This window comes from Anolis sagrei, chromosome 3 (assembly GCF_037176765.1).
Source record: "Anolis sagrei isolate rAnoSag1 chromosome 3, rAnoSag1.mat, whole genome shotgun sequence".
NCBI lineage: Eukaryota > Metazoa > Chordata > Lepidosauria > Squamata > Dactyloidae > Anolis > Anolis sagrei.
The window spans coordinates 16291428-16306508 of NC_090023.1; the positions used below are offsets into that span (position 1 = coordinate 16291428).

A 15081-nucleotide genomic window follows, 5' to 3' on the forward strand; every position below is an offset into this window, starting at 1 on the left:
CCTTTGGTTTTACATTTATTTTCATTGTATTTTAGATGAATTGTTTTACTACTTATAACAAGTTTGTTTATATTTTAATACTGATCTTTTGTGTGCTTTCAATTGTATAGCTTTAAAGTTGTGAGCCAATTTGTGTCACAATCCTGAGAAAAAAAGTGGGGCACATGTAAAAAAAAAGTTCATGTCAGGAGCAACTTGAGAAACTGCAAATCGCATCTAGTGTGAGAGAATTGGCCGTCTGCAATTATGTTTTACCATCCTGTGGGAGACTTCTCTCATGTCTCCGCATGAGAAGCTGGAGCAGACAGATGGGCACTCACCCCACTCCCCAGATTTGAACCACCAACCTTTCGGTCAGCAGTCCTGACAGCACAATGATTTAACCCATTGGGCCACTGGAGGCTCCATATTAAAATGATAACAATAGTCCAAGACTTTTTTTTTTTGCCTGATGTGAAGCCAGCATATGGGAGCCAAGTAGAACTACAGCTGATTTTTTTCTTGAATAATGACAACCTTGACCACATGGAAGAGTTTAGGTTTTGTGGGAGATCATATGGCATGCAGAAGGCAAGGATATCTTTGTTGTCACCAGGATTGGGTGCCTCAGGTGCATTGTGTTGAATACTTGGGTCATGCCAAAGGCTACAAAAGCAAAGAAGAAAACAGAGGAAAATGGAAATAAGACTGATGAGGATGAAGGAAATGTGAGCACTTTTATATCGTGTCCCCTAAAAAGGCTTTAAAAATGTACATAAAGTGTAAAGAGCTTTGAGACCACTTCAGGTATTCATAATAGTATAATAATACTATTTCATCATCAATGCCAGTCTGGTGCATATAGATTCAAAGTCTATACATTCAAAGCTTCAGCATTCCTTATTTCCTCTTCCCTGTTCCTCTGTGATCATACAAAGCAGCATTCTGTTTTACAGAGACATCTTTTAAGCATGGTTAATGCTTTGTTCACCTTTCAAATATATTCAGCAGATACTTGGCATCGCTTTTGGAAGCTATATTTAGGGATGCTTGAGGAATCCAATCCTGGTGTGAGCTGATTTGATCTGAGCCTCTCAGACGAAAGTGCAAATCTGAATGGACCTAGCTGCCAAATGTCACACCTCTCCAAAGGGTGCTTGCATGCAGCCAGTTCTCCATAGTTCAGACACATCTGAATTTGTTTTTAACATGTACACTTGGAAAGAAAACAAATGTAAGCTTCAAAATTGTGGTCCCTGGGAATGGTGTAGATCTCTCTCTCCATTTGTATGGAGAGCAGGGTCTAAGGTTAAAATGACAGATCTTGTTTTGAAAGACTGGGCTCATACATTGTGCTTTTTCACTGTAAATCTCTTTTTGTTCATAGAACCACAGAATCCTTGAGTTAGGAGAGATTACAATGGGCATCCAGTCCATCTACATTCTGCCATGCAATGAAAATATTCCTGACAAATGGCCAACCAGATTCTGTTTTAAAACCCCCAAAGGGAAGGCTGACTTGGCCATGGTGGTCCACGCTTTGGTTACATCCCGTTTAGACTACTGCAATGCTCTCTACGTGGGGTTGCCTCTGAAGATTACCCGGAAGGTGCAGCAAGTACAACGTGCGGCAGCTAGATTACTAACAGGTGCTGGGTACAGGGAGCACACCACTCAGCTGTTACACCAGCTCCACTGGCTGCCAATTAGCTTCTGAGCACAATTCAAAGTGCTGGTGTTAACCTATAAAGCCCTAAACGACTCTGGCCCAGTTTACCTCTCCGAACGTCTTCTCCCCTACGAACCATCAAGATTACTAAGATCGTCTGGAGGGGCCCTGCTCTCGGTCCCACCAGTCTCACAAGCGTGGCTGGTGGGGACGAGGGACAGGGCCTTCTCGGTGGTGGCCCCACGGCTCTGGAACTCTCTCCCGCCAGAGGTCAGAACCGCCCCAACAATCCTGACATTCAGGAAACGTGAAGTCGTGGTTATGGAGACAGGCTTTCGAAGAATGAGACAACGATCTGGATGGAAGACGGTGTATATTCGTAATTAGATTTTAGTATGATGACTGACCACTGTGGTTTTAAATATATGTGTTTTTTTAATGTTTTATTGTAATGTGTACTTTGATATTTTACCGATTGTATGTGTTTTTATGGTTGGAAACCGGGCTGAGTCCCTCTTATGAGGTGAGAAGTTCGGTATATAAAACTTTGAAATAAATAAAGATATTGGAGAAGTTATTACAACATTGTTGCATTATGCCATCATTCTGCAACCATTTGTGTATCTGCTTTTGTTGCCTTCTGTTGTATATATGAAAGTTGTATCATCTCCAAGTTATCTCATTATGTTACTCATGTGTTAATATAAGTATTTCAAAATAAATGAAATCCAGGCATTTTTTATCCAAAAAATTAAATAAGAAATATTCAACCTGTATTATGTTATTAGGTAAAGGTAAAAGTTTTCTCTTGACATTAAGTCTAGTTGAGTCTGACTTGGGGGGTGGGGTGCATTGATCATCTCCATTTCAAAGCCGAAGAGCCGGCATTGTCCACAGATGAATCTTAGGTCATGTGGCTGGCATAACTGCTGGAGCACCGTTACCTTCCCGCCAAAGCGGTACCTATTGATCTAATCACATTTACATGCTATATTAAATGAATAGGAAATAAGTGCAATTGACAGTAGGAATGGCTTTGGATTACGATTCTGTATTATGTGATTCCAGTGTTATATTAATATGTTTTTAATTCTATGTTTTAACTGTTCAGATGTCTGTTTATGTTCTAAGTTTAATATTTTAATTGTTTAATTTATAGCTCTATGTTATCATTTTAGTTATTATGCTTTGGTTGTATATATGTTGGCATTGAATCTTGCCATTACTTGATGTACACCGCTTTGAATCCCCTAGAGGTGAGAAAAGTGGTATATAAATGCAGTAAGTGAATAAATAAATAAATGTTTTTAAACTGCTAGGTTAGCAGAAGCTGGAGCTAACAAAGGGACCTCATTCCATCCTGTGGATTCAAACCACCGACCAGCAAGTGCTGCAGCTTAGCAGTTTAACCCACTGCACAACCGCGGCCACTTATTATGTTGTTACCCTTCACTTATTTTAAAAAGAGATAACAATACATCTTCTTCTGAGGAGGGACTACTTAATTGGAAATGCCCATTCTTTGACTGGAGAAGATGCCAGCCTTCATCTGAAGACAGAGCCCTGGATTCTTTGGCATTTTGACAACTCCCTTAATACGTTATGGTTGGCTAGGTTGAATATGGCAGAAAAAGGTTCCCCATTCCTGTATTTAAGGATCTCAAACAAAGGAGTGAGTTTAGGGAAAAGATACAATCATGTTTTGAAAACTTGGATTTGAAGATCATCCTCATCTTATTTTAGTTGCTGCAAACTGAGTTCAAAGGGCAGTAGTATTTCGAACTCAATTAATTCAGCAGGGATGAGGGAGAGAGGAAGATTGTTTGTGTGTCCTTCTCATTAATAACTCTTGTCCTCTTGTTCCCCAGCTATGGTACTTTTGACCACACTCTCATTTGCATTGGCCGAACATAACAATGTTCACCTCTGAAATGCTAGAGAGCTTGGGAGGTATGGCAGAAAGTTTTAATAGCTAATACAATACAGTTGGCCATCCACATTTGTGGATTAAACTTTTGTGGATTTGATTAAAATGTTCTCCCTAGGAATATCTAGGTCTTCTATTATGATTGTATGGCCAACTTCTGCTGCAGGTTAACCGTAGAGTAATTCTGGATAACCTAGGAATTCTTAGAGAGAATACATTCTTGGAATGACCCAAATATTAGGTAGCTCTTGAGAACCTGAAGCAGGCTAAAGATAAAGGTAAAGTCCCTTATACAAGGCAGGGATGGAAGAAAATAAACAATGGTAGGTCCTTCTGTACGATCTGGTGAAAGTTCTTACTCATGTCGGATAAACTAGATATTCCAAGATAGGTGTTCTCTCAGATAAGAAAATAGCACTGTTATTATTTGCAATTTTTCACTTTTACAGGGATCCTGTGCTCCAACACCACCTAATTTGGAGGGCTGATTCTAGTATCTGTTCATTCATGTGCTGTTGTTCTGGACATATTGGTTGTTTTACAATGATTTGTTGTGTTTTTGAAGCATTTTGCTTTTGACTTCTAAATTAAAGCATAGATTTTAAAAGAAATAGTAGGGACGGATTTGTAGCAATCCAAAGAATCCACTAACAAGTATCTGCTATTATTTTCCTTGATAAGGTTTCATCCTATGACTGCCCAGCCTTTGATGCAATGGATATTTCAGCTCTTGCCTTGAGTGTCAGCTTAATTAAGCTAATCAGCCAGACATTTTCAAAATGTCATCTAAAAGACTTTGGGGTTAAGCATTTCCTTTATGTGGTAAGTGACGTGGAAAGCCTTCTTCATTTCAACACAAAGCTGTCCATGTTATTCTTTCCAGAGAGACAATGTCATCTACTTCACCTTTTGACAATGCTCTGTTCCCAAAAGTCTGGAACATTGGGTCAAGAAAAGGCTCTATAGGTGCATGCTGGACATCTGAGAGAGACATTGAAATGTTGCAGCTGATTCAAATGAACTACGAGTGCATCTACACTGTAGAATGAATTCAGCTTGACACAACTTAAATTGCCATGGCACGATGCTACAAAATACTGTGATGCCTTGTTTGGTCAGGCCCAAGAACACTCTCTGGGCGGAGAAGGTAAAATAACTTGTAAAACTACAAGCGCCCATACCTTGGGAAGTCTGACTTGGCCACAGTAGTCCACACTCTGGTTACATCCCGTATAGACTACTGCAACGCTCTCTACATGGGGTTGCCTTTGAAGACTGCTCGGAAGGTTCAAATGGTCCAGTGTTCAGCAGCCAGGTTGCTATCAGGAGCGGCACTCAGGGAGCATACTAATCCTCTGTTGCGCCAGCTCCACTGGCTGCCAGTTTGCTACCGGGCACAATTCAAAGTGCTGGTGTTAGCCTATAAAGCCCTAAATGGTTCTGGCCCTACTTACCTCTCCGAACGCATCTCCTCCTATGAACCGACTAGGACACTAAGATCATCTGGGGAGGCCCTGCTCTCTGTCCCGCCTGCATCACAGGCATGCTTGGCGGGGACGAGAGACAGGGCCTTCTCAGTGGTGGCTCCTCGGCTGTGGAACGCCCTGCCTGCAAATATCAGATCGGCCCCCTCCCTGCTGGTGTTTCGGAGGAAAATGAAGACTTGGCTGTTCAAACAAGCATTTTATTAAACAGTGTAATTGAACATAGGAATACGTAATAATGGATGATGAGACTGGATTCTGATTTTACTGTTGAGGCGCTAATGATTGTTATACTGATGTTTAATTATTTATGTTACAATTGTTTTTAATTGCCCTACACTTATCTCGTGATTTTTGTATCGATGTTGTTCACCGCTTTGAATCGCCTGAGGGCTGAGAAAAGCGGTATATAAATAAAGTAAGTAAGTAAATAAATAAATAATAACTTAATTTTTATACCCCGCCTTCATCTCCCCGAAGGGACTCGAGGTGGCTTACATGGTCCCAAGCCCAATCGACACTTAAAACATAACATGTACAAAATGCAATAATCAATATAAAAACAACATAAACGACATTATAACAACAATAAAACAAGAATCAGGAACAACCACCAATAGTATAATTGAAGTCTCATTGTAAGAGGACAGTCTGGTGCAAAACAAGTTAAAGGTAGGTCTAATGAGTAAAGTGCAAAGCTAATAAAGCAGCAAAGAGATAAGAGGAATTACAACTAGATAATTCAAACTTTGGATAGAAAAGTGATAAAGTGCAGGGACAAGATTTAAGTTATAGTTAAGGCCAGTTGTCCAGGGAATTTTCTAATCAAATGCACAACAGAACATCCATGTCTTTAGTTCTTTGCGAAATGTGGATAGGGAGGGTGCTAGCCTAATTTCTCTGGGGAGGGAGTTCCAGAGCCAGGGTGCCACAGCTGAGAAGGCCTTTTCTTTTGTCCCCACCAACCGTGCTGGAAATGAGGGTAGGAAGGAGAGAAGAGCCTCCCCAGAAGATCTTAGAGAAAGATGCGGTCACGAAGATAGGCAGGTCCCAATCCTATGATTCTATAGCATTGAGCCATGGCAGTGTCAAACTGTATCATTCCACAATGTAGAATGTAAATGACTAACAAGAATGAAGCCAAAACATTGTCTTGGTTCACATGTTTCCCTTGTTGTTCTGTTTTTGATCCCTTCTTTCTTCTCAATTATCACCCTCCTTCAGCAGTGACATTAGTATGTTTCCTGGGCTAGAGATGTAGTGTGTATGTATTATTCTGGGATGACAATGGTAGAAATAAACCATTGTTTCTTCTCACCCATTATTGTTAAGTTAGATGGGCAGCAAAAGCCCTGCAGGATCTCAGAAATATTTTTTTTACAGAGAAAGAATTGAATGTTAAGGTTGCTGAGTCAACCCAAATTGCCAAATCAAAGGGTAAGCTAATTGAGGGGTTTGTTCTGAAAGATTTGAAAATGTTTATGGACCTTTTGAACAATATGAAATCTAACAATGCAATAATATGTGGTTACAGTTACTACCAATTCTAGTAGGGTTATTTAGTTGGATCTATAAAGGTGGAAAAATATTTTTCTTTCTTTCATTAGAGTTTGGATGAGTGAGAGGACAGAGACCTTTGTGTTTCAGTCAACATTTACTGTTTCAGTATTGTCTTTTGGAGCTATCCACAGATTCTAAAATCAACAATGCAGGTTCAAAAATAATTTGAAATAAAACATTGATTGTTGTCATTTTATATAAGGGACAACATTTTATTGTCCTATCATGTATACAGGGATTTGAGCATATAAAGATTTTAGTATTCATGGGGGTCCTGGAATCAAATCCCAGCAGACACTGAGAATCAACTCTGTGGGTGCACATGTGTCCTTTTTCATTTGTTTTCCTTTTTTCCCTGTTTTCTCATTTTCTAAATATATATTAATTTATTGAGAATTAGATTCTGTTGAAGATTAGATACATTTTTAAAAGAAGGATTCTTTCGCACCTACCTGGAAATTCCTGATATGATAACAATGATGATGATGATGATGATGATGATGATGATTATACTCCACTTAGGCAGAAAAAATGAAATGCAAAGATACAGAATGGGGGCTGCCTGGTTCACAATAGCAGTAAATGTGAAAAAAGATCTTGGGATTTTGACGTGCATAATAGGAGTCTAGTGTCAAGATCCAGGGAATTCATGCTACCCCTCTATTCTGCCTTGGTCAGACTACTTCTGGAATCCCACTGTGTCTAATTCTGGGCACTGCAATTGAAGGAAGATGTTGACGAACTGGAATGAGTCCAGAGAAGGGTGACTAAAATGATCAAGAGTCTGGAGAACAAACCATATGAGGAGTGGCTTAAAGACCTGGGTATGTTTAGCATGCAGAAGAGAAAGCTAAAAGGAGACATGATGAGGGCCATGTATAAATATGTGAGGGGAATTCATAGGGAGGAGGGAGCAAGCTTGTTTTCTGCTCCCTGAAGACTAGGAAATGGAACAATGAATCATAGAATCATAGAATCAAAGAGTTGGAAGAGACCTCATGGGCCATCTAGTCCAACCCCCTGCCAAGAAGCAGGAATATTGCATTCAAATCACCCCTGACAGATGGCCATCCAGCCTCTGTTTAAAAGCTTCCAAAGAAGGAGCCTCCACCACACTCTGGGGCAGAGAGTTCCACTGCTGAACGGCTCTCACAATCAGGAAGTTCTTCCTCGTGGCTTCAAACTACAGGAAAGGAGACTCCACCTGAACATTAGGAAGAATTTCCTGACTGTGAGAGCTATTCAGCAGTGGAACTCTCTGCCTTGGAGTGTGGTGGAGGCTCCTTCTTTAGAGGCTTTGAAACAGAGGATGGCCATCTGTTGGACATGCTTTGAATGCAATTTTCCTGCTTCTTGCAGGGGGTTGGACTGGATGGCCCACAAGGTGTCTTCCAATTCTATGATGATGATGATGATGATGATGATGATGATGATGATAGTGGTGGCAGTGATGGCAGTAGTAGAAATGGGAGATGATTGTAACAAGGTTGGTATTCTCTGTATTACTTGTGAACTCAAGCTGCTGTCCCAAAGAGACTATTTGAGATGGAGCACTTTATGGCTCATCTCTCTCAAGGAATCTGGCAATGTAACCTTCTAAATTCTATCAATTCCAATTGAATGCCACACACTTAATATTAGTAAGAAAAAAGAGGATGAACGGCTGTATTGGGAGATGGTTGCTTGCTCTCAGGAGATCCTTTCCAACTCTAGGATGCTATGAAAACAGACAAGAAATTCATGCATGATGATGACTTTTTCCCAGTTAAGAAACTGGTGAGTAATGGAGGGCATTCCCTAATCCACATGAGAGAGCCACACATGTCTTGGCCAGTCTTACCTTTCTCCTGACCTTTGTTGTTGTTGTTGTTGTTGTTGTTGTTGTACCAATAAATCTGTCTATATTTCCTTTTGCACTATGGGAAAGCTTTTGTTTGTGTTTATGTTTCCTGTTTCAATCTTCTAAAGAGGAAGTAATAAATATAAGCTCATGTTTTTATGGAGTTTGGTACTGTAGATGAAGGATTTGTTTGTTTGTTTGCAGGAAAGCAATGTCAGTGATTTACTCTAAGATACATTGTAAAAAGAGATAGTTTAATAAAAATGTATTGCTATTGTACATAAAAATTCCAATGTGTATGCAAACATGCTACAGAAGGACTCTCCCCACTTGTGCAATTTTCTCCCAGTTGTTGAAATCTTGAGATGGTGAAGGGGAAATTGTGAGGAGAGAAACATGTGAGCTGAGATCCTGAATCCAATATATAACTATGATATCATGGCTAGGATCCGTCTCCTGGTCTAACCCCCACAAATCCACTTTCAAGTTATGGAATTCTGCAATGCTGTCAAAGGGATGCTAGCAGTTATAACATATATCCCAGAAAGCTGCAGAAGTAGGGACTCTTGCAGGATCCTGTCGCAATGCTGCAACTCACCACAGTTCACTGGCAGGAAGGGACTAAACCCATTATTCTTTAGTAGCCATCTCCATATAACTCCAACTCTTGGTTTAGTTGCATACATTTTAGGAAGGGTATCAGAGGCATTTATGATCAAGGCAAATGTGTCACAATCATAAATGTGAATAGGAAATAATTACAAGATTGTAAGTCTATCTTACAACATCATAACATGCCAGCCAGCTGCCAGTCAGGGAAAACTGCATAAAATTCTTGTTGGTCTATTATTCTTCCCCAAATAGTTATCTAAGTATGTATCCATGTACGTATCTATCTACTGGAAACCTTGTTTTGACCTGGGAATGAATATCCTCACAATCTTTCTTCTCATATACGAACATGAAATATACTTCTTTTCTTCTCCTCATCCAAATGCTCCCACTGGGGATGCTTACGTTTGGGAAGCCATTTCTCCCCCAATTCTGTGAGTGCTTTCTGTACTAACAAGAGTCTCTGCCTTGGTGTATGGGCTTTTAAAGATTAAAAATACTGAATTGGCCTTCTGTATCTTTTTTTATCCAACAGGCATCCTTCTGTGCTTGGTGTGTGTGTGTCATGCTTTGTTTCACAAGGAGGGCAGATGGTAGTTTTGCGCAGATTGTCTATACAAACTATGGAGAATGTTTTAAGCATGTCTTGTTCTCCTGATGGAGCCATGGTTCCTTAAAGTGACTTCTCCTTTTTGTGCGAGAGCAAAACAGAAGGGACTTTGGCCTGCTAATTCTAGGACACATTATGGTCTTGAACCCATTTTGTTCAGGGCAATTCATCTGCACTCAGAAAAGTGATAATCCTTATGGAAATATATAATTATAATTTAAAAAGGGATAAAATATTTCAGTGTGTTAATTTAATAGGAAGCAGTGTGTAATTTTAAACATAGTAGCACTGAACCACCTTGGGTATTAGATAAACTAACGGTTCTAAAAATACTAAATTATGGCAATTGTATAGTAATGATGGATATGGAGCATACAGTATGACTCCTATATTTGAGGAATGAGTACCCACGGTTTCATCTACACATATCCAAAGAAATATGTCCTCTTTAGGAATTTACTTGGTCCTCCAAAACAAGTTTAAGATTACTTCCAACAGAAGTCATTCATTTCAACAGGGTTCACAATTGTCCACAGTGTATAGTTTCCGCAGTAAGTTAGGAATGTATCCACCATGGATGGGGGGTGATTACTGCATATGGTGATTCTGCCCACAAAAACAGTGGGTCCTTCGTATCCACTGGGGTTTGGTTTAAGGACTTCTCATGGATACCAAAATCCATGGCTGTTCAAGACCCATTATGTATAACAGCATGGTAAAATTGTGTTTCTTATACAAAATGGGGGGGGGGGGAGAGAGAATCAAGGTTTGCTTCATTTTCAAGCCATGGATTGTTGACTCCATGGATTTCAAATCAGTGGATACAGAGGGTCAACTGCAACATTGACGACTATGAACAAATATCAGAGTGGTAAGAATCCCTTTGTAATTCAGAAATTATTAAATTAATTTATGAGAAATAAACTAGAACCAAAAACAATATTGATTTCTTTAAAATTGACAATCACAACAATAACCACAAGAGATAAAGGGCTTACCTTCCATTCAGTGTTAGTTTAACAACCTTCATTGATTGCTAGTTTCTTTTAAATGTGCTTAAGACATGGAATATATAGAGAGAACATCAAAGCCAGTAATCTTTTTTTATTCTCTCTCAAATGTGCAGAATGCTCCCAAAATATGCGGAATATTATGTTGTCTGGTGTCTTGTGTTGATTTCAGTGATATTTACAATTTCAGTATGTTTGCATATGGAATAGTAATTATTATAATAATGACATTCATGATTCAGAGTCAAGGCAGCGGCAAAAGACAACAATAAATACTATAACCTGGAAGACGGCGTGGTTATATTAACTCTCATTTGGAGGACCCTCCTATCACATTTGAATGAAGAAGATCTCATTCTCTTACCTTCAGTATGTACAGCAGATACGTAAGTCCAGTTGTATCTCTTGACAATGTCCACCATAGCGCGAGCCTGTTGAGCATCCGAGGGTACCACTCTCATGAAATATTTGAACAAGGTCTTGTCACTTAAGTCCATGCTTGTAGCTGAGTAGGCAATCTGAGGTATGTTGAAAAGTTGCAACAGGTTTTGCACCTGGATTGCCACAGAACTGGACCCAGGTCCAATGACACCAACGATAGGCTTCTTGGAATGGAATGAAGATGATGATCCATCCACACACTTCATCAGTCCTTGCTCCTCTTCTGCTGAGATAAGAGAGTCCCGGATGAACTCAATACTTTGCTCAAGAGCAACCGCTGAATGCCAACACGAATCCCGGATCTCACAACCTAAAGTTATGTTTGGCAAGAGTGTTTGGTTTTGATTAATCCTATCTAGGGTATGTAGCATTGCCTCCACTCTCTGGATGCCATATTGCTCTCTCACCTCTCCACACTTCCTCTCATGGACTTTGTCAACGGACGGCTGATGGTGGACAGAGAACAAAGCTCCAATGATAATGTCACCCGGCATGTGGGCCACCACCCTTCTTTCATTGGACTGTGCAGAAACCAAAAGGCCAACGTTGCCACAGACATCTTCCTTCAATAACAAGATAACAAGCAGAAGGAGCATTTTAGGAAATGGTTTAAGCCAGTGCATGGACCATGATGGGATGACCAGGTGAGAGTGTTGTTAAAAAGTGATGAAGAAGTCTTTTGGAGGCAGCGAAGCAATCAAATGGAGGATCAAGTGGATGTTTCCAAACATTTTCTACATGATGTCTGCCATCTTCTGGTTTGTTCAGCTGAGGGGATGTAAGCATCGTCTTCACAACCTTTAAGGGAAAGAAAATAGAAATATGGGTTTAGTTTGGTTTAAAAAAGACAATCTGTGTATTATCTAGGACAAGGTCAGACAACTGTGGGAGGCTTAGGGATGCTAGTTTCCCAAGGTGGCTGCATCCCTACACCCCACTGCTCAAAACCTTACAGATGTTCCCCAATGCCCCTCAGCCTCCTCTGGGGGGTGTGAGAACATTTTTGCCAGATTTTAGGCCTCTTTGGGTCATTTCTGGACTAGGAGAGATACATTTCATCTTAGCCAAAAGGCTGAGAAGTGATGCTTCTTCAATGCATATTCTACAGAGACCTTAGAACTAATCTCATTACAACATGGCTTCTAAAATACCCAGGGCAGAGCAAAAAATATTATTCCACCCTGCTGCTTTCGGACTCTAGCACTACAATAACTTACAGTGTTGCTAAGTTTTGTGCTGCAGCACTTAAAATTAGATGGATGACGATTGACCCCCGCAAGGCAACACGCTGTTGGGAATTTAGTTAGAGCAACATGTTACAGCTGAAATGCTACTAGACTTGTAATGTGCCCCTCCCATCTCCTTTAGCCCCCCCCCCCCCCCCCCCCAGTCTTCTCCCCTGCCCTGCCCCACCGCCCCACCTCTCAGTTCCATATCTGTTACATTAACCTATGTTTTTAAACTATGATTTTAAACTGTTTTCTAATCTATTCTTTAATAACTGCTTCACTTGGGAATCTGTTTTTCCCTTCTCAGGACGCTTGTGCCCCATTTTGTGCTGGTCAGTGACCGTAATAAAGTTTTGTATTATATTGACTAGGAGAGGAATGTAAAACCCTGTAAGTGACCAGAAGTCATTTCCAGGCTACTTTGTTTGTACAAAAGTCCTCCCTTGGGTTTAAAATGATCCAGGAGAGCAAAATGCACCTGAAACCACATATTTTGTGCCAATAGTTGTTTTGGTAAAATGACTTTTTTATACCAGGTGGGGCTCACAGGACCACAAAAAAATTCTGATGGGCTGCATACAGACCCCAGGCCCATTGCTGATTTAGGACATGGGTGCTTGTTGAATGTACTTCTGCTTTTTATTGAAGTGGCATATGCATTGCTGAGCTTCGGCATGCACAACACTGGAAACCAGCAGAAAAGAAGAAGGGGACAATCATCGACACCACAGTCTGCCACCCAGGCACCAAAAATGCAAGGAACCCTTTGGATTTCCCTCGGATTTCAGGAGAAGAGGAAATCAATAATGTTCTGTGACAGGCATCAGCATTGTGTTGGATTTTACATTCCAGGATTCACAAAGCAGATCCATGCACAAAACTTACATATCTAGAATTCTTGTCCTACCCACTTATCCATAGATTTGATATCCATGGTTTCATTTATGAGTGCTCTGAAAAATACATACACACACACACAAACAACATCTGAAGTCAATAAGAAGCAACCTTTGCATGTCTTATCATGCCAAACACCTGAAGACCTTTCAGATTGACAAAAGAATGCCAATAAAACTGGTTAATGTTTAGAAGGGATTGCAAATATCCTAAAACGTGAGGCAGTATTAGAAGGTTCAGAAGTTAAATTAGTATAGCATTTTAGCCTATATAACTATACTGTTATAGCATCTGTAAACTGGGCTGTAAATATCCTAAAACCTGTTATCTGATTTCACCTGAGGCAACATTATTTATTTAAAGACATTACATCACTTTCTCACAAGCTAAAAAAACATTTTAAATATAAGCTAAAATAAACAATTATATAATATGCTGTAATGCATGCAATCCTTAAGGTCTAGCTAAAGTTGCCACAATGAAAACTGGATAGAGGACCTCTAACTTTAATGACTGTGAGGAAAAGGAAATGGCAGTAATTATGATGTGTCAGTCTACCAGATAACAAGCAGCGCCTGCTGAAATTCCCTCTCTACACCATCATTAAAGATACAGGAGCCCTCTCCGGTTTTCTGACTTGCACCTCTAAGTGACCACTGATGAAATAGAAGAATTCAGCATAAATGGAAGAGGTGGAATCTCCCTTTCTCACAACAACAGGAGTGAATATAGTAAGCTGCATGTGGCCCCTGGGATCCAGTTTGGGAAGCCCCCAAGACTCTCAAATATTCCCAACCTCGTCATTAAATAAACCAACACAGAAAAAATCTTACACATAGAAGTATGTACAAGAATACTAACATGTCACACCACAAGTGCCCCAGAATCCTATATGACCTCCACATATCTGTTTTTCACTGCAGTCCCTCTAAAAATGGCAACAGGATGTCACCTTGTGTCACCATTTTGGAGGGGATTCAGTGGAGAACAAATGTATTTGGGTTTAGGTGGGATACAGCCCATGGTGGGCCAAAGGGGAAGGCTGGTTCACTACTGGCCCCCATATACTTGCCCATCCCTAACCACAGCCCATTAAACTAGACCATCCCAAAACCAATCCAAAACTCTACTCCAGCAAACTGGGGAACTCCTGAGGGCCAGATTTCATCTTGCAAAGTGGCAGAGCAGAAGGCTGATGCTTGCAAATGTTGTGTTGGATGCAGGATAATAAAAACACATACATTGTAAAAGTCTCTGAAATTATAAATCATCAATGAAATAGGAAGCATTTAAGACCTTTTTTTTAAAAAAAATAACTGGAGTGTTTCCAACATGCAAAGTCTATTTCTTTTAAAAATGCAATCTCTGGTTACTGATATTTGTACCAATTCTATGGAAGAAACAGTTGTTAAGGTCTAGCTGGACCTTATTTAGTGGCCAAGTCAATATGTAGCTAAAGGTTCCTTTTTAGTGAATTGCAAAATAGGACCTTTCCACACGGCCCTATACAGTAGAGTCTCACTTATCCAACCTTCACTCATCCAACGTTCTGTATTATCCAACCTCCTCCCGCCCAGATCCACAGCTGTTTCAATACATCGCAATGTTTTGGTGCTAAATTCATAAATAAAGTAATTACTACATAACGTTACCATGTATTAAATGGCTTTTTCTGTCAATTTGTTGTAAAACATGATGTTTTGGTACTTGATTTGTACAATCATAATATTTAATAGGCATTTCCTAAATCCCTCCTTATTATCCAACTTTTTTGCTTATCCAATATTCTGCCAGCCCATTTGTGTTGGATAAGCGAGACTCTA

General features: G+C 40.0%; 1 protein-coding gene across 3 annotated transcripts in view; it reads right to left on the reverse strand.

The window, feature by feature from the left end:
* GRM5 (glutamate metabotropic receptor 5) overlaps positions 1-15081 on the reverse strand; it is a 302516-nt gene that overhangs the window by 245596 nt on the left and 41839 nt on the right. For all 3 annotated transcript variants that reach the window (XM_060771130.2, XM_067466512.1, XM_060771131.2), the window contains exon 2: positions 11056-11930. In XM_060771130.2, coding sequence (XP_060627113.2) covers positions 11056-11755 — 700 coding nt within the window. In that variant the 5' untranslated portion in view covers positions 11756-11930. The remainder of the gene's footprint in view (positions 1-11055; positions 11931-15081) is intronic.